Source organism: Branchiostoma lanceolatum, chromosome 3 (genome assembly GCF_035083965.1).
Source record: "Branchiostoma lanceolatum isolate klBraLanc5 chromosome 3, klBraLanc5.hap2, whole genome shotgun sequence".
Classification (NCBI taxonomy): Eukaryota; Metazoa; Chordata; class Leptocardii; order Amphioxiformes; family Branchiostomatidae; genus Branchiostoma; species Branchiostoma lanceolatum.
The window spans coordinates 13,396,982-13,417,018 of NC_089724.1; the positions used below are offsets into that span (position 1 = coordinate 13,396,982).

The 20,037-nt window shown below is 44.6% G+C and overlaps 1 protein-coding gene across 2 annotated transcripts; it reads left to right on the forward strand.

Annotated features, from left to right (window-relative positions):
* The first annotated feature begins 574 nt into the window (after positions 1 to 574).
* On the forward strand, positions 575 to 19,929 carry LOC136430406 (cyclic nucleotide-gated channel alpha-3-like). Of its 2 annotated transcripts, XM_066420980.1 has the most exons (13): positions 575 to 1,092; positions 3,224 to 3,309; positions 7,548 to 8,880; positions 13,518 to 13,576; positions 14,724 to 14,785; positions 15,089 to 15,177; positions 15,475 to 15,577; positions 15,784 to 15,938; positions 16,660 to 16,840; positions 17,026 to 17,222; positions 17,544 to 17,730; positions 18,125 to 18,235; positions 18,529 to 19,929. In XM_066420980.1, the coding sequence occupies exons 3-13, from the start codon at positions 7,682 to 7,684 to the stop codon at positions 18,919 to 18,921; spliced, it is 2,736 nt and encodes a 911-aa protein (XP_066277077.1). In that variant the 5' UTR covers positions 575 to 1,092; positions 3,224 to 3,309; positions 7,548 to 7,681; the 3' UTR covers positions 18,922 to 19,929. The 2 variants fall into 2 exon arrangements, with proteins under 2 accessions (XP_066277077.1, XP_066277076.1); XM_066420979.1 differs by lacking the exons at positions 575 to 1,092; positions 3,224 to 3,309 and having other exon boundaries at positions 7,390 to 8,880.
* Positions 19,930 to 20,037: the final 108 nt, after the last annotated feature.

Consider the following 20,037-nt stretch of genomic DNA (forward strand, 5'->3'; position numbering starts at 1 on the left):
ACCAATCAAAACATTCCGACACAAGCGATACAGCGGCGCTATGCTGTTTCTGAGTTCTTGTCAAGGCAGAAGAAGGTTGATGGTCATCCTAAGCAAGACATCCACACTTTATTTTCGGCCAACAGGAAAAATTCGTTTGTCGTGCATCAGCGTGCAGCACGTAAGAGTGGTCACGGGCTTAGCCAGGGAGGGAGGTGTTCATAACGACGCTCATGTTATATTTTAAAAAGAAAAGAGATAGAAAAAGAAAACATAACTGATTCCCAGTTATCTATCTATGATATTTAGGGCTTAGCGCTCTGACATTTCCTACAGAGCCCGTGGAATAGAGTCAGATCTAACCGCGATGCTCATGCCGCTGACAGGTGTATGAAAGTGTTCTTTGTGAAGGGAGCCGCTTGGGCGCGACCCACCGACCAATGACGAGGCCGGGTACGTGCGGCCCTCCTCCTTACTGGCTCTCTGTGGCTGCTGGCACGCTCTCACGGGGATAGTCTGACAGAGGCACCGCGCGGTCGTCAAAACTATTCGTGTATTCGGCCTCATGGGTAAACAAACCACCGACCTCTGAATATGAGTAGACGTATGGAAAAGACGGGTCGTTTTCTGTGGGAGGGGTAGGGTGACGGCAGGACGCGGGCTGCCCACAGAACACTGGCCAACGGGACGGACTCCTACATCAACAGGAAACTGGCTAATGATTTCCGGCTGGAGATTCCCGTGTGTCTGACGCCGTACCACAGGTGTTCTGCGTCGCCAGGTGCTCCTGTGTCCTCCTCCGACTCAGCAGCCCGGACTGTTCGCGTCAAACCGCAGGACTGGCGCGCCCATTGATCCTGGGATATCGGAGACCGCGAAACAAGGGGGTTAAAACAACTACATATCACCTTAATATGCTTCCGTTGTCATAACCACCCCGGTGGTCATATCATATGATATTTGCCGCCTTATGACGATGTGTGCATGTGGCGGTAGCCTCGGCTTGTGACAGTGGATAGGTGACGGTTCGGATGAGAGACAGTTGGACGGGCGCGCACTCATCATCCCGCACTTGACTCGGATTTTCGAGAGTTCTTTATAGCTGTTGCCAAGGTACGGACTTTGTGAATTCTGTAACGTTGCTATGGATACAGGAGTCTTTGAATAGTTACCACTGACCTGAACGTTTAGTGCGGTCATCTAACGATTAGGACAGAAAGGTTTCTACATAAGTCGACAGGTTAATTTCACTCTCATTTCTTCGGTGCCGTCTATATGCCAAGTCATATTTTCCGCATGGGTGGCAATTCGTGACTACCGTGAAAAAGCAATCAACGACTATTCTAAATCAAGAAGCCCTATTATATATTGTATCATTTGGTAATTAATATCTGTTGTTTCTTGCTCATTAGACGCTGTGTGTATAAGGTAGGGTGGTGTTGTTTGCCCTCCACTCGGCAACCGTAGTACCAACAGGTGCCACCAGATCAGTTTGAAGCCGCGGATTTGCCGTTGTTTAGTCAGGCTTTCCTTACACGCCGGCAGCGCCCCGTCCGTCATGTACAGCCTTGTTTGAACCTCCCGATCTCAGCCACCTGTAGGATTCTCTTAACCTCACCAATAACCGCCTTCATCGTCAACTATTCGATCGATGTAATACGGCGAGCCCGCGCGTCCTACTCTAGAATTGTTGAAGAAACGTTACATTGTGGTCGAACTTATCAACGAATCAAGCGTGCACACGCCAGGTATTTGTTCTCTAATTCGCTGTAAACACCAGAAGCCTGGGCGCAGGCATGTCGAATGTGGACCTGGTGGTCCAAAATCTCGATTTCACGCAGTTAATTAGTGCTTACTACATGGTGTCGGACATGTTTCCTCGGCAACATCGCTGCCGGCGGCCATCTTGTTTCCGATGACATTCACGACGAAATACATATGGGACATTCTTGTCGACCAACATGGCGGGTGCGAGTTGTTGGTCATGGTTGTACGGTTATCGGACAGGAGCTGGCACGGGTAAGGCACGAGGCGGGATAAAATACCAGTCATGCCAGCTACGGACATGTCCTTGATTGGAGTTAGCGGCTGTCAACAGTGCCGCGGTGCAATGGCCCTGTACAGGGCGAAGGCTATGGACATTCGCATGTCGTAGAGCGCGTTATCCATTCTTGATACGTGTGAACTCAAGAAGCCAAACAAAAGGAAGAAGACTAGTTATCTGGGATCATGTTAAATCCTACTAGAGTGAAACTGCAATGTAACGCAAAACGTAGATTGGTGATGACCACGGCCTGAAGTCATAATTACTGCAGACATGCTAGTACATGCTTCTTTATTTGCTACAGGTACTGGTTCAAAATGGCTCAGATGGGTTTGTGACTTTCTAAACTTGATAAGTTTATGACTTATCTAAAACCAAGTCAAGCATTACCCGACCAGGGTTGTACCACTTAATACAAGGACTGTACTGACACAGTCATGTTTACCTACCGTACCAAAGATCTATATGAAAATTATAGAAATATCCAAGCGTTAAGCAAGAACGCGCGCATTGTCTCTGAAATATTTACATTAAAAGCAAAATAACCAGGAGATGGTTTCAACATCGTATTTTGCTTCTATCAATACTTTGTTGAGGTTGAGATAAAGTGAAAACCGGGTCCTCAGACATACTAGTATTCCATATTTGTAATCCAACTGATAATCAGGGATCCTTCGTGATTGGTGAAAATTATACTTCCAATATTGTGGGACCAAATAGCAGGTGTGTTAGACGAAATCGTTCTGTGTATTTTATAGATATGAGATACACGATCAATCTTTATGCATACATAGAGTGTCGTTGCCTTAACATCTAAATAGTTTTTTTTTCACAAAATAATGTAATTGAATCGTTTATAATGGTTAAAATCGTTAAAATATTCAAAATCATCTGTAGCAAGTTAAATGATTTCCGTGAATACCAGTCTCTCAAATATTTCCTCCTTCAACTGTTGTAACTTCTTAAAAACGAACAACGAAACTTGGTTCGTTTGCTAGTTTACGCCAAAACACTACGTTAACAAACCCCACTGTTACTGTGCAAGTTTGTTAGTGTTCTTGTCGTGAAAGACGAAAGATTCTGTTCCTTTAGTGGACAGACTTTCAGTAAACTAATCTGCTTCTGGCCAACTTCTGTAGAAAACAACATCGTAACGTTAGACCACCGCTGCTGTTTAACAAAGCTGTTCGATCTTTTCAGGTTCCAGTGTGAGATATCAGTCCGCGACCTCCACATCCATAACTGCCGTCTGCCAGGGTTGCCATAGCGACGTGAACTAACGCAAGGTAGGCAAGGTGTTTCATGTTGTTCCGTGGTTAGAAAAAATGGCACTGACAAGGCTTTCTAAGTACCATCAGCGAGTTAAATTTTAACTACAAGGGTAGGCAAAGCTATGATGTTGTAACACCCAAGTCCGTTGTCTATTGGTGAAGTGCCCGGGCTTTAGGCCTGCAATGGTAAACAATCTTCGAACTGATTCCTGGATCAGGGTCTGAATTCAGATCTGCCCCTGGTTTTTAACAAATCTATACCTTTTTTCTCTTTCCTTCCGAAACTTACCCGCCACTACCGAAAATGACATCAGGAAAATTCGTTCATAATTTTAGTCAGTATATTTCATGACACAAGTAAATTAACATCAATGATGTCGAAGATTTCAATTGATGAATGTCGTTCAACTCATACAATGTTGAGTTAGTCCCTATGTAACATATCCAGCACGTCACCTGTGGAAGAGAGAAAGTTAGTTGATAACTTTTTCGCTTAAAAAAAGTTTGAGGGTCGCCGGGTGACGGTTGCTTCTGTTTCATAACGCTTATCTTAGACACGACATTCTTAGAGGTTTAGGTAACACTAACTCAGTTATTAAGAGAAGTCCAGGCCAGTAAATAAGCTAATGTTCTGTAATATAATTGTGACATTCAGCAATTTTTGATACTGAGAGACCTCCAATATTCCAAGGAATATTCTAACCATACCCTCACTCTGAGTGACTTTTTTTTAGCAAAGCGTGCCTTAAAATGTGACTGACATGGTACGATAACACTAAAAGCGAAAGTACATGTCCTTTTGTCAGCTGTAAAGATTTAACATCACTTTCAAAGTGAAGTGCCTACATAACAGAATTACTCGCGCCTGTGGAAGTAGACTTTTGGCGACACACGTCACTTAGTGACAGATTATACTGTAGCGAGGGAACAACACCCATAATTACTGACTGGCGACATAGCGTGACCTTCCTCACAAAGGAAGGTTACCCCTCTTAAAACTTCGGAATGAGGGAACGACACGGACTGTGACTTCTTTCAGGTGCAACCATCAGATCTAAAGATATCTGTCCAGATAAGCACTCCTCTCAATAGGGAGTGAGCGGTGCCTTATGGCACGTATTATAGCGTAGCAGAAGAGTGGCGGGTTACGTAAACTAACAACTAGAGTTACCGCGCCTTCAAAGGCCCCATTCTATCATTGACAAGTAAAAAAGCAGACAGCTTCCTGTCAATTCTTCGCAAACAATAAAGAAAACAAACCCATTGTGCGCTGAGTTTGCACCTTTCCTTTGAATGAGAAGTTGTGCATTGACCATGAGGCTTGTCTGGGGTTCTGAGATAGGGAAGATGTTGATGGTCTGACGCAAACGTCGGCGGATGAATTTTACTGGTGTGAAGTTAGTACATTTGTACTCCTAAAGCTGCCCGTTATGTAGGTCTGTCGTCTTTAGGAAGAAGTAGTAGTCTTCCATAAAATCATATCTAACAAATATAAAGTTTGATAGAATTTAGCATGCTCTGCTTTTGTCATTAAAAAAATAAGTATATGAGTATCACTGTGTCCTCAGCGATACAGGTAGGATTTTCCCCAGTGTACGCAAATTTGCAGTACTGAGTTTTTAAACCTAACAAGCTTGATACTGTTTGCATGTTAAATTTGTACTGTACGACAAAGACACCCTGTAGGCTTGACCACCAGATTTTCCCTACATTTTTCTTTACGACCACTTGAGCAGGACGTCCCGCATTCACTCAGCCAGTGTGGTCATAACTCAGAAGGAATGTCAGGAATTCATGACTAAAATACCCGGACCAGCGGGTCAAGTATGATGCACATTTGCACCGTAACTATCGCACCATTCCATCTCGTGTTCCTCTCCATTCACAGGTAACCTTGAAACATGACCTCAGGTTCGCCTTCGGTCTAATCCAGTTTTCATGTTCGAGACGCCATGTTTGTTTGACAGTCGCCTGTCTGGCTCGTGCCGATGACCAGTCGCTATTGTCCGGTAAAACTTGCTGTCATGTCGGCATGAACGGACTATGCGTAAATCAGCAATAGCCTACCCGACACCTGTATTGACATTGGCAAAGCGACGCCTTCCGTGGCGTTACTGTATACAAAATAAAGATGATCAGCAGAAATAAAACCCCATAAGAATAGGGAAGGAACATTGTGGTTACTTTGGAAAAGGAAACACTAGAACGTGAACTCAAACTTGACCTACGAACATATACACAGTCAACATACAGAGATAATTCCACTGCTTGGTCGATAAATGAACAGACGAACATCAAACATAACTGAATATTCAATGACAGTCGTATTTTGGCGGTGATGTACAGGTGACCACAAAGAAAAGTATGAAGACTAAGCTACATCCTCATCAAAATAAATGAAGATCCGTCCATCCGTTTGGGCAGACACACTACAAACAATACATAACCTCACTTTTTCTAAGCAAAGAAGGTTGTTTAAAGTGTAGGATGTGACTCATAGGGTCTCAGGAGAGAAATTTATCTTTTCAGCACTTTTACAAGTAGATCATGTTTCGTAAGTGCCCCGGAAGAGAGTTTAGTACAGTTTCCACTGACAGACCGCAGTGCTTTAGTTATGCCCTAACTCCGTCCGCTGCCATGAATGGCGCACCTTCACGATCGGAAGATGTTCCATGGACCGTGGATAACAACAACCTTTTAACGTGCCCACGGCCGGTATCCCGCACGCGAACTGATAATAAGGAAAGGGAAATCTCCTCTTAAACACCCATTAACCAGGGAGTGGCACGCTTACTTCAAAGGACGAACACATAGTCAGGTGGAGGTGTTTACTCTTCCGACATAGAACCGACACCGCAAAAATAACTTCGTTTGTCCTTCTACTGCCGACAGGTGCTCTTAAAGTTCTTTTCTTTAAATTTGTTTCTTCTGCAATGCCTGCTTTTACAGGATGTTGTTTTGTCGACTTGTTTTGTCTGCGTTTTGTCAGGTTCTTAAGAAACGTCTCAGCGTTTAAGACAAGCGTGGCCAGCATTGAGGCTATGCGTATCCCACTTCCGGAGGAGTCATTCGTCTTTTTGACACAGGCCTCCGTCATGTCCTGATTCGGATAAGCCAAGGACACTGTTATTAGTTCTGTTGCTTAAATATATCAAAAATTTCATAGATTACAACATGTAGGGGACCCAAACTGACTTGATGTCTCTAAATTAAACGCAGCTTCTGTTTGTAAACAAAGATTTGACAATTCTATAAAGAAAATAAAAAGATAAAAATACGCACCAATTTGTCTGATAGATTTGTTGGCTATGTTACGGTAAACTTATACCATGATCAAATGGTTTCAAAACATTCCTTCTTTTTCTAAACCCACTTCATCATCATTGACCATAGATGAGAAGTGTCTCAGGCCTGGTCTCTGCAGGTCCGCGGTCCAGAATGTAGGTGGCGCTTGAAATCCACTCCCTACGAAAGTCCTCCATGTCAAGCCTCTCCTTGTATGTTATTTTTCCCTGTAACAGGTATCCGTGTAGTTTATATACATTGATCCGTGCCCCGGCCCTTTTCAAGGATCCCGGGTGAATGAGCTGTTTTTCTAAGCAGGCTTTTATGGGGTTGCCTTGCAGAGGTTAGGGCTGGTAAGGTTACAAGATACAGTTACACTATGGCGCAGGCCCCAAAAAGTTTTTTTTTTTTCTGCCCTCTATTTTAAGGAATATTTCTATTTATTTTTGATTGTCCCATTGCAACATGTGAAGTGCCGAATCTGACCGCTTGTCTATAAGTGCCGATTTGTAGAATATGATAATAACCATAGCAAAGCCATTTGATTGTTGTTTATCTGGAATCTAAGTAAAATTCCCTTTCAAATTATTTCTAGAAAATCATCGCAAAAAGGAGAGATGGACAAGAACTACTGAGCACAACAAATTTTAATTTGTATGTTTGTATGGTACTCCCATGGCAACAAAAATATGTGAGGCATGTATGTTAAGGAATATTCCATTGTTGTTTAAGCAGGGGGAGAGCAGGGTGCTTGTCTCAGATGACACAGGTGTGTTTGTTGCGCGTGCGCAGGGTGACGTGTGTAGATGTCCGGTGTGTGGCGTGCGCGTCACGCCGTTCTGTGTACATGAAGAGCCTGTCCGGGCGGTGTTGGCAGGACATGGCCACTGGTCTGACGTGACACGTCCCCCGCTACTTCAAACTTAGTTTTAATCACAAGCCTACCTCTTCATTTATCTCCATGGCAGGGACAAGAGGGGACGTGTCTGTCTGGGTGACGAGGGCCAAGGAACAACTGCGGGAGGAGTCCCAGTACCCGGGGCCTCTCCTGGACTGCCGCCCGCCACCTTACTCGGCTCCCGGTACGACTCGGCTCGGCAGGATGGCTGGTCTGGTCCGAACAAGGGTCCAGTCTCCCCGCCGGAACTCCGTCTCCCCTGTGGACAGGGATGACATACAGCTCCAAGACATACGAGTGAAGAATGGGACGGAGAGTAGACTTTCCTGCGGCAATCAGCCTCCGAGCTCCGAGGACGAAGGGTTCAGCTCCCGGTCGGGCGGAACCCCAGACAGAAGAACCCCGGGCAGGTCCCGGTTAGACTCACGACGAGGCGTCCCGAATCGAGCATTCGAAATGGACGCCAACATACAAGGGAGGGGGAAAGACGGCGACGTTACCTTCGACTTGGAGGCGAATAGGCCTAACACAACAAGCACTTTTCAATCTACCGTTGGGGATAACAAGCGCAGGACGCATGGCAATGGCAATGTTGGAGAAGACATAGGGAGCACTAGTGACTTAAGCTGCGACAGTGATCAGGAAGAGGCGGAAGATTCTGAAGTTCACACTGATGACATCCACGGCGCTCTGGTTCAAACCGCGCCGGATCAGGTCTGGTGGCGGAAAGTCTTTCGGAGAACGTTCAGTCCTGAACCAGCAGGACTCATGCTGTTCTGGATGGTAGTAGTGACTCTTGCTGTTCTATACAACACCTGGACTATACCTGTTCGGGGAAGCTTTACAAATCTACAAAATAACTACCCTGGAGCCTGGTTCTTCCTCGACTACCTTTTCGACATCATCTATATCATCGACATATACGTCTGTTTTAGGACATGGTATCTGCTGGACGGGGCGCCCGTTACAGATGCAGGAGAAATCACCAAACGTTACAAGAGATCTCCATTTCTCTTCCTGGACATCGGCTCCATTATACCCTTGGACCTTCTGTACCCAGCAGCAGGAGTCAACCCTTTCCTGAGGATCGGGCGCGTGTTACGTCTCTACAGACTGTACGGCTTCGCACAGAGAGTGGAGCTGCGATTCCGTTGGCCAAACGTGTGGAGAATGGCTATCACCATCCACAACCTGATGTTAGTACTACACTATAACGCCTGTCTGTACTACCTGGTTTCCCTGGGCGAGGGGTACGGACAGACCAGCGGGAGTTGGTCCATCCTGGACCCTAACCTCTACCCGGACTATTCTACACTGTCCAGGAAGTACGTCCACTGTCTCTACAGGTCTACTGCCAGTCTCACGCTGGTCGGCGGACTTCCTCAACCCGAGAGCAATGGCCAGTGAGTATTGTCTTGATTTTTCTTTCTTCTCATTTCCTTGTTTGCCATTCCTGTAGCTATAACTTTTCTTGGTGTCATTATGTCACATTTTAGATATGGAGTAAATTGTACAAGGTCAAGTACGTTACACGAATCACGTAAGGTAAGTTTGGGGAAATTTTTGGTAAAGAACCAAGACTTTGTTCTGAAGAGAGTCATTATGACACGCTACCACGATACAAGGAATGATAGCATCTGATCTACATGTACTCTGAAAACAGATTTTTAATCCATTAACTACCAAGCTTAAGATAGCCAATCAACAACATAAGTGGAGGACAGAAATACACGTGATTTACCCCAACGTTCATAATTAAGCCGTGTTCCTCCGACACCTGTAAACACCTCTGCCATCTCTGGAATCTTAAAGACAAAACCGGTCTTCGCGCCTTTACTTCCCTAATATTTGAAGCATGTACATATATTGTATAAAATGACTATAGTACTGAAGTGGTGATGCAGCAATGTCCCTAGTTAATGCTTCAACCAAACAGGAGTAGACTAGATCAGAAAAGTGGTAAAGCTGCTGTAGACGAGCGGTCGTGTTCGCCCAGGGTAGGGGCAGACCTGGACAGCGCGGCGGGAGTTTACGTAGTTCCGGTCAACAGCCCTGTTTACCGGTGTTTACCTGCCGACTCTCTCTTCACTCCTCAAGAGCAACGCTGGCAAGATGGATGCCTGATGCTTATCTCTGAGTCGGGCGCTGGCAACAAAAACAAAAACACCAAACACGACTTATTCTCTGACAATAAGTATCCTCCGGTCTAGTTTCCAGGCATGAAGCTGGACAGGCAAACAACTCTGTTTCTTTTATAAGTGTGCTTGTAACTAAAAAGGCCAAAGCAAGGAAACCCTTGTTACCGGACCGTCTCTTAACCGTAACCGTGGAAATACATAGGTTCATTTATGCAGTGAATACTGCCCCTTTATCTTTTCTAACAAGTCAACATCTTGTTGTTGTAAACAAGTGGCACTGATCTCTAAAATTAGCTGTTTTGTCCATCAAAACGGTCAATGATCCGTTGCAAGTGTGAGGACTCCTGATAAAGTCATTGTATTGGGGCATTTTTGGCACAATCAAGTGTTCTCCTACGCGAAACGCGAAACTTTTGGAGCGTCAACAGCAATTGAACAAGAGCTGACGCTTTGCCTGAGCTTTGGTGCCTCGCAGCTTTGTCAAATTCGTTCCTAAAGAATCCTTCTCAGCGCCCACAATGCGCCCCACGTATACACGGCAGTGTATGTTTACGGAGTCGGCCCCAAAGGTCCACCAGCTTTGAACCCTCGTCAATTGGCTGTAGAAACCGACCCTCGTACTTTTGAATGACAGGTGACACCTTGACCCTCAACCTTTCCGCACTTTTTGTTCCCGATAGAAAACGGAGTTCGTTGCCCCTAAACAGTTGTTTGACGCATGCTGGAACAATTGGTAGTTTTGACTGTTGGAATGCGCAAACATCGCCATCTTCATCTGTCATTTTCCGCGCCCTGTTGAGCGGCGGCAGCGCCACAAGTGCACCTCGAACATACCAGGCCATGTTCAGGAAGTTGTTATATGAAATATCAATGTTAAGACTTTGTTTTCTTTGAGATAAGATTACATAAGCTGATTTCTCGGATTGTGTAGCAGCCTGTGTATCGGGGGATCATAACCGTTACCGGAGAAACTACAGATTGTGATTGGTCGTAAGGTGACTTAAGTAACAAAGAAGGAGTCTTTTGATGGGAGATTAGCTTCACAACGCTCGTGGTACACAAACTGTAAACGGCCGCTTCGGACTTTCCGACAACCGTGTATGACTTCACTCATAGTCTACGCTTAAGAACTTTTTCTAACCAAACAACTGTTGACGTTTTGAAAGTTTTCATCAGGCTCAACTTGTAAACGCTAACGGCATTGACAGTGATCATAGTGGAGCAGACATTTTAGATTCAGCAGCTGAAACGAACACCCTTATGTCGACACAATAACCTATTGCGCGCTGCCCCAGAGAAACAAAAACACCCCGTCGTGTGCCTTGCACCAAGGCTTTTCAACCTGTGACCCATGTGCACGTACTAGGGCAGCACCAACGGCTGAATGCCGCCAGAATTATCTTAAAAACACCGGCGACTTTCCTCTAGTTTGCAGATATACAGATATTTCTGCAGATCAAAGTGACAGTTGTTATCTTCGCAAGTTCATAGCATGGTTGAAGGGAAATCCCTGTACCGTCATCATCAGGACGGGTGAAGTTTAAGAAAACAGAAGGAAAGACCCATTTGGGCAGAAATGAAAATAACTCCTGTCGAGAAAGAATAACAAGTACGTGACGGGCAAACTATAGCGGTGGAGAACTCAATACTTCCGACCTGAAAGGTGAAACAACACCGTCTTATTGGGAACGAGGGATGTGATCATGACTTCTTAAGAAACTACACAGGGAATATTCTGGGCCAACTGTCTGACGAAACGACTGGGGGTCTCCGGTCTCGTGGTTATGAGTCTGGGGGAATTGTCAGAAGCAGTTCAGGTCTAATCAAATTTGCCGTCTGTCAAATCGCTATTGAGAAGCACTGCCACTAGTGTAAACCAGATTCATCTTTAAGGATATAATCAAATGCAGCCGCCTATCTTTCATTCTCATTTTGATAGGACGTACGAACTCGTCCACCACGAATGGTCATGAAATTGGCTTTGTGATATTCACATGATACAGTAGTAATGCAAACACTATAGAACCATATGACATGCAGTCTCACACGCTGATAAGCCCTTTCCAAACCTCCTGTCTGTTGAGCGGTAGCCGTTGATGTTTGGAGGATTTACAGAGAAATCGGATCTACAGTATAGAACAGAAGGATCAGCCTGGTCACCTGCACGTACGTGTAGGGACGGCGTTACTGTCATCAGGACCAGCGGCCACTGTCATCATCCGCTTACAAACCTGTCCATCTTCTGCATACCTGTCTTTACATGTACCTGAAGTAGCATAACCAGTTTGAGAAGATACTTGGTATTGTGTTTAGGTGTTTCCATACTGACAAAGAGAATGTGAGAGACGAAACTATGGTCCCTCCTGGCCAGGCCTAACTGTTAACATGCTGGATCAGTTGACCTATAGCTGTGAGACCGCGGGCGTCTTTTTTGACAAGTCTGTTACGCTGTTCAAAAGGAAGGACCAACCACAGTAGATAGTCTATGCCTCTGGGTTCAGAAGAAAACGAGCCCATCCGCCCACGACGAGTTTGTTTGACTTCGTTTCAAATCGCAGGTGGCCCGCTGCCTTATCTTGCACACCATCGCGTGGCGTCCTTTAGAACCGTACAAAGGCGATCTCACACGGCAGCCCGGGCGGAAAGTCTGCCCACATCTCCTGCAACACGACACGAAGATGTGCGCACGATCCCCGCCATTTTCCACATGACTTCCCGCAGACTTCAAAACATCGAGCAAGTTTGAAAGGCTTTTCTGTGGCAATCGCGTCATCAAAGGAACGAAAATAACACAGGCGATGCTGTGGAATGTGCATGTGATATCTGGAGGTCTAAAAGAGGAGAGAATGATATCGAAATTGTACCTTAACGTATATCACAATATGGTAACACTAAAGATAGTGTTGAAAGGCCTCTTGTTGATTGCACCAAAGAACAGATAAAAAGGTGATAAGTTGAGATGATTCCTTGATGAAAAGTTATCTTTGCTTTATCATAAACCCGTGAGGCATGATGTAAACATTTTAGAGGAAACAAAAAGAGGGTATGAAGAGTTCGATCAGTAAAGAAAAATGTTGCTACCAAACGTATCTTTCCTCTATGCACATTTCCCATCTTGAATGTTGCCGATGATCTAATTTGGAGTGTGAAGACTAATGCAAATCTTGACAGATATCCAAAGGTAGACATAGAGACTAGAGCAATACCACACAGTCACGACGTACGTCAAATGCACTGCAAACAACAAAAGAACAAATGTTGTTAACATTATTTACTACCAATGCCTGCTACTGTTGTTGACAAATGAAGCTCAACATACATACATCATAGCAGTTTTTAAAAGTTAAAGAAGCCCAAGCAGGTTTCTACGCCACTCCTTCCTACAGTCTTGAGTAACCCTATAAACTCCCTTGACCTCGGCCTTTGTTCCAACACGTCCATAGGTGAATGGTTGGCATGGTAACCGAAGCTGACGCATGCGCATACTTTGTTAGGCTGGTTCTGCATACAACCACCGGATGTTATCCAACACAGGTTGTTTTCTTACTGCCCAGTGAATGGACCCGGGAGAGTAAAGTTTCAACACGACGTGCTGCAACACCCATTCATTCTTCTTCCGCCACATCTCCTTCGTGCTTTTTTTAATGCAGATGATTTGGGAATGGAGAATGAAATAAATGACAGTGTATGGAATTGTTCCTCAAATGAACCCTTCAACTCGCGAAAGGACCAGATATTGGATTCTTTTGAAAAAGAATAGAAAAGTAGAAAACACATTATATCCTGTCTGCTTCAATCGAGTCATTGCCCCTTTTAACAAATAGTGGATATTGACATATATGCTATTATTTTATATAAACATTTGAACGATGGCTGATATTATGTACTTTCTTTTGCTCCAGATACATCTACACAGCTTTGCAGTACATCCTGGGCCTGTTCCTGGTCGCCTACGTTATAGGTAAGTCATAGATGACCGCCGCATAATGATGTGGACAATTTCCACATCACTCCTATAAAGAGTAGCATGTACAGAGTTTCTCTTCCGCTCACAGTCTTTAGTGAACATCATGATTTATCGTGACCACGCCCTCATAGTAAATCCGCCGTTACCTGTGTAAGAATAAGGCTTCTTCGGGTTCAATGGCCGTATGACATAGACCGTGACATAGACAGGTAGACTGGCGATTCCTTACGCAACTGATAGTAATAAAAACAAAGTTGGGTGTTGTTATTTCCGACAGGGTGTTGAAAGGGTGATCAATGATGCGGATATCAGACTCCAACTTGATCCGGCCTGTGTAAACCTCACAAGTCCCGGCCACCGCCCTTTTAAACGTTAGGCGACAAGAAGTCAATTAACGCTTTGTTCTAGCTAAGAGGGGCTGCATGTAACGGCCTTGTCCTTTTCAGGACAGTGGACTAAACAACCTTCACATGAGACCAGTTCTAGAGTGTGGTCTTTGTTAGTAAAGTCGCATATGTCTTGTCCTGTACAATGTTGCCGGGTTCTCAGGTGAAAGGTTTTAAATGTGTCGTGTCTTGACCAGTCTAGACGGTTTCTTCTCTTTCTAAGGCGGTGAAGTTGAACCTAAAGGGCACGGTTCAAATTCACTTGTAAACAAACGCCAATCGGTCGGATTGAATTCAATGTATATAAAAACAATAAAGACTTAAACTGGCGCCCGGACGAACAAAGGAAATACATTCCCTAAAATTGGTGGATACAAAATCACACATCAGAACTCAAATACAGGTGAACAGGAGAATATATGGTTCACCGACAGGCGATCGTGTGGGTCCGGTAACAAAACGTCTCGCGGCGCCTAATTGAACACATAGGGAAGTGTATTGTTTCCCTAAGTACATACACGCGGAGGTCAGTGTCAAGATAATGAGTACAGTAATGGGTGATGGTGGACCACCAGGTGAGATCAGCGGCCAGCGAACGGTAGAAACCCGCAGGACATCAATCTTGGACAGGAACGCAAACTCAGGTCATATGAGAAACAGCCATTCATGTTGATGCAACGTACCTTATGTTTCACCAGCAAAAACACTGAATGAGGAACATATTCCATAAATGTGACACTTATTTTCTGTTACAGGCCAAGTGGGTTGTCTTATGTTCCACAAGAAGCTCCAAAGATTTGAGTTTGAGAAACTGGTGGTAAGTAAGAGATAGCTACTCTCATACTCTCGGATTACACCAACGTTGCTTTGTTTTCTTAATGCCATTTCCTACTTAATAATTGTTTGACAACACGATTAATGGTTAGTCTTTTTTTCAAGATAATACAAACACGACCAGCACCTACCTCATTATCAACTGCATGCTTAAGATCCTGCAACAAGGGCGTTGCTTTAGAACAGTAGTGATGACTACCTAGATATTTATGTACAGCATAGTATTCATAGATGTGTTTCAATTTCTCGAGAATGTAAAAAAATATGACTTTTCTTTGATTCACAGCAAAACTCCCGGCAGTTGATGCAACAAAACGACGTAGCGAAAGAAACGCAGGAGAAAGTACAGCGTTTCTATGACCACTCCTGGGCAAAGTAAGTCTCGAATTTTCAGATGGCTTAGCGTTGATTGTACTATGAATCAGGATATGTCATCAAAGTTGCTAGCGATTACAATTGCTTGATAAAATTTTTTGGTAAAATATGGACCAAAGGAAATTGTATGGTTGGGTTAAAGAAATGAAATACAATAAGGAGGTTGATAGAAAATTACGCAGAGAGAAGGCAGAATGGTGGATGAACCATTGAACAGAAAAGTGGCGTATCTTGTTATCAAAATTTTAACCCCATAGAAAGATTTTGATCAACTTATTGCTCTAAACCTTTCTATAGCGCTCAGGTGAACTTTATCGACGAGGCGACGTGTTTGAAAAAGATTCCGGAGCCGCTCCGACGTCAGGTCACCTTGTCACCGACAGTGGACAAACTCAAACAGGTCAGTCTATCTACTCTTTCCCATCTTAGTCATCAGTAACGGGTAGGGGTAGCATAGAATCTGCTGAAAGGCCATAGAACAAAGGCAAGAAATAGAACAGTGCAGGTCAGACAACATGCAATCAGAGAGTAGCTAAAAAGAACTACATGTGTAGTACAGACCTTCCAGGACCACGCTTGACCAAGTTTACATCTTTTTGTGTGCAGATCTCACTCTTCAAAGACTGCGAGGTCCCGTTCCTGGAAGACCTGGGTGCGCGGCTGAAGTCGAGACTATTCTCACCGGGTGATTTCGTGTGCAAAGCTGGCGAGATAGGACGGGAGACGTACTTCGTCGTACAGGGGGTGCTGGAGGTCATCAGGTAAGCTTTTTTGTGTGTGCAGAATCCATCATTCCTATAGGACTAAGATGTCAAACAATTATGCTATGGAGGGGCTATATAACTGTATAAATACATGAGCGCCTTTAACGAATGTAATCCGACCTTTGATCGTTGTTTTCTTTTACGTAATTAGCTCAACGGGACAAATCTCGCAATACGATTAATCAATGCGCCTATGACTATGTCATTCTGTCTCATTCTAGACGACGATCGCTAAGCGACCGTACACCGACCCAAATTGAATTTGCGTAACCCTTCATTTCATGATTGGAACATGATGGAAGATGTGAAAATATGACTTAAAAGGCAAAAAAAAAGTTTTAAAAATCGTTCTTCATCTATATGAAATTCGTTGAGCGATTTGTCAAATCTTTGGTCGCTCAGCGGTTGCAGCCTTTAGTGGAAGGGGTACCCCGGGTGTAACCAAACCCGGCCCGGGTGGTAACTGACGAAAAGGAACCCTCTGATCTTCTGGTCATTTTTCAACACCTCTTGCTGCCTAAGTAGACAGGGATTGAAGAAACGAAGATCAATGGACACCTGGATAATTAGAACGTGTAAAGGAACCAAGCACTTCCGCCACCCTACGATCAACTGTTCATCTCCTATTACATTATCCACATCATGACGACTTTTGATCAACGACAGACAGCCCATACAGCACTAACTGGCATGCATTGTTCTTTTTGAAATGAATCAGTGAAAACGACGACGAGGTGAGCCGGCTGACAACAGGCAGTGTTGTCGGGGAGGAGAGTCTGTTGAACCCGTACAGGGGGTCCCGGCGGTCCGCTGACGTGGTGTCCACGGGCTTCTCTCACCTGCTGCTGCTCACCAACTCAGACGTAGTGGAGACGATGTATGACCACCCCGCCTCCAGGGTAAGCACAAGTTCCGAAAACTGAATTTACCTGTTGAATATTGAAATCATTGTGCCAGTTAACCTGGATCTTGACATACTGAATGTAACGTTATTATACAGTAAAATACCCAGATTTGTTTACCTTGAGAGAAACCCGCTTAGTTTGTTGAAAGCACTACAAGTACTGTATCTGTCCCTATGCAGGACGCGATAACAGTCCACAGTCGGCGGCGACTCCAGGACGCCCTGAGCCTTCCGCCCGAGAGTGCTGGGAACGACTCGGGATTCCGCAGCAGAAGAGATACTCCACTCTCGTACCCAGACTCCTTATCCATCAGCCTGGCGCGAAGGATGAGCGACAACCAGCTGACGTCGCTCTCCAAGTACAGAAAACGTTTCAGGTAAATGGCTGACCAGAAATGTCATTTTGAAATAGGCCAAGAATTATTATTGAGTTGGAAATGACTTCTCCACAAAGCTTATGGAGAGTCTTATGGAGCCTGAGTCATCTGAAGCTGGCGCGTCACAGTTTTCTAAAGTTCAGTGACATCGAAATAGGGGAACAAATTTAAAGAAAAGCGTCGAATTAAAATCAAGAGAAAAGGAAATGTAGGGATTCCTGCATTCCGGACCTAATACAGGTCGTCAAAAGGGCAAAGGTGCGTTAAGACGCATGCATAGACATACATTGAACAGTTAACTAACTAACGGCATATTTACAGGAGGGTGGACAGTAACGACAGCTGTGTGCCGCCGTCTCCCCTGGCCCAGAGCTTCGTGGCCCCGTCCAGCAGCAGGAGTCGGCGCAGCGGCATGCTGGAGCCCATCCCCGTCGAGCTGGTGGACAGGCTCGCGGCCGCGTACGAACAGAACGCCCGCGCCTTGAAGTGCTCCATCGACAGCGTCTTGGTGAGTGGAATGAGTAGCCAGTAGGGTAGGCAAGCGCAGTTCATTTGAAGGGTTGTCCGATAACGAATTGAGCAATTGCCTTATGCTCTATGTAGCAGTCCTATAGCAAAGCTATTTAGTAAATACCATGGTGTTTGCAGTTTATAAGATGGCTGTTACGGTAAAATTTGGTCTCTGGAAAATGACCCACCGCCCATCTTAGGGTACCACATACTTGCACACTTCAACGGAAAACCCAAGCAGTTCTAAACATTCAAGGTCATTTATTGGTCCGTTTCTTGCCATGTCATTTGTATATGTGTGCGACAATGATCGACTAAAGTGTATATTACTTTAGCATAGTAAAACACATAGGAAAGATGTAAATTGTTTACCCTGACCACCTTGTCCCCAGGACCGTGAGGTGCGCGGGCTGCGGCAGCGGCTGCAGGAGGCGGAGCAGGACCGGGAGGCACGGCAGATCGAGATCGCCATGCTCAGGAAGAAGCTGAAGGAGAAAGACACAGTAAGGGCTTTGTCTTATCTAGAAGAGCTTCTATGTTACGTACGTTCGGAGCCAGCTTGATAAATCTATGCATACCACTAGCACACACTTTGGTCAATGTAATGGTAAAGATGGTAGACCCATTGGGTGAATACCGTGCCATTGAATATCGTGCTATTTTAAGGTACCTACTGTCTGTGCACCTACAGAAATGATAGTTTTTGATACAGGCTTGAGATGTCATGTTATGATCATTTGTTCAAACTACCGTTACATTGTTAGAACTTTGATTAATGAAGCTACCTCTGTTCCAGTGCTCGACGGCTGATGTGAGCACACAGCAGGGTGAGGAGGCGCAGGTGTGGACCCGGCCGGCTTCGGGTACCAGGGTCATCGGTAAGAGGAGGCGGTCCGATCACACCATCGTCACGATGCCGGAGGAACCGGAACCCACAACACCCTCCCCTGCCAATGTGGACGGTTCCTCTACTATAGACTCAGGCGAACACAGCACAATTGTCACAGAGAAAAGTCAGGGGAAGTCTGACGCGTCATCTCGAAAGTCAATAACGCCAGTCGAGGCCCCAGAAAAATTTGCTTGCACGGCTTCGACAAAACCCAGCCCCTCTCTGAAGAGGGTCGGGTCGCCTGAGGACTCAGATTCGGGGCTCTCACCTGGCGACGCGTCGTCCAACAACTCTTCCTGACCATTGGTTAGGACTACACATATAGCGCCTAAAAACTGCTCATAAACTCAACCAACTCTGGAGAAGCTGTCGCATTGCATCCATGTCTTGAAAAACCGTTACCCCATCATCAATAGGGACCATTCAGCCAAGAGAGATTTCAGGGGAACGATACTTCGCTTTCTTAATGTACAACGTTACTTGGAGTTGGCGAGTGCTTAGCAAGAACGAGAAATCTTCTACGTGCGTGTCGCAATTCTTATTCTTTCAACTGTAATATTCTTGCACTTATTTTGTTCCTGCAGACAGATTGAAACTGTCAAGAAAAATCAATAAGTGCGTTATGTATAACCAGGAAAACGTATTACGTTTACTTTCCAGTTTTATCTACTCTGGAGTATTATTTGAACCAAGAGAATATTCATATGTTGTAGGAAGGAAATCTTTATCTGGAAAGACAGAGCACATGCAGAGATGTAGTTAAAGTTTTTCTGTTGCTAATAAATTAATTATGCTTGTGTAAAGGCAGGTGTTTCATGTATGGAGATTTTGCAGTGAAGATGATACGGAAACGCCTGAAGGCAATTTTATAAGTTATGTTTTGCTTTGCTAAGTTAATGATTACGAACGCTCTTTTTGTTAGCGCCCAGACTACATTATGATATTCCGGTTTAACTGCCTTCGGGTTAAAGGCCTGTATGTCATACCTACTTCATGATCGTCAGTTACAAATGTATGTGCGTGTTCTGCATGGCATCAACTGCCATGTGCTAGATTTGAATCTTCAAGATCATGTACGCAGTTTTGTTTAAAATTTAATCATCTGGTGAATGGCTAGATTATGTAATTCCTTTCTTGTAAGTTATTGTCTTTAGTGGGTCACCCACACTACATGTTCATTTACATGTATGTCCGTGCAATCGGCTTCCATGAACTAGTGACCACTGCTGTTGTGTACATGGAATATTTCCAAAAGCCATAGTTGAGACCTTTGCTGTAACTATTAAAGATTTTGCTTCTTCCTGACTACATCTGTTTGCTTGTCTATTTGCATTCGATATACAAGTCGAGCAGAAATATACAAATGTAGAAACATAAAACTTTTCAACGTTGATGCTTTTGTAATACCCAAAGTGA

Bases quoted from the DNA above. Each gene is read 5' to 3' on its own strand.
- LOC136430406 (XM_066420979.1), top strand. From the start codon at position 7,541: ATGGCAGGGACAAGAGGGGACGTGTCTGTCTGGGTGACGAGGGCCAAG. The intron at 17,731-18,124 runs GTGAGTGGAATG...CCTTGTCCCCAG, and splicing joins GCTCCATCGACAGCGTCTTG to GACCGTGAGGTGCGCGGGCT. The intron at 18,236-18,528 runs GTAAGGGCTTTG...CCTCTGTTCCAG, and splicing joins AGCTGAAGGAGAAAGACACA to TGCTCGACGGCTGATGTGAG.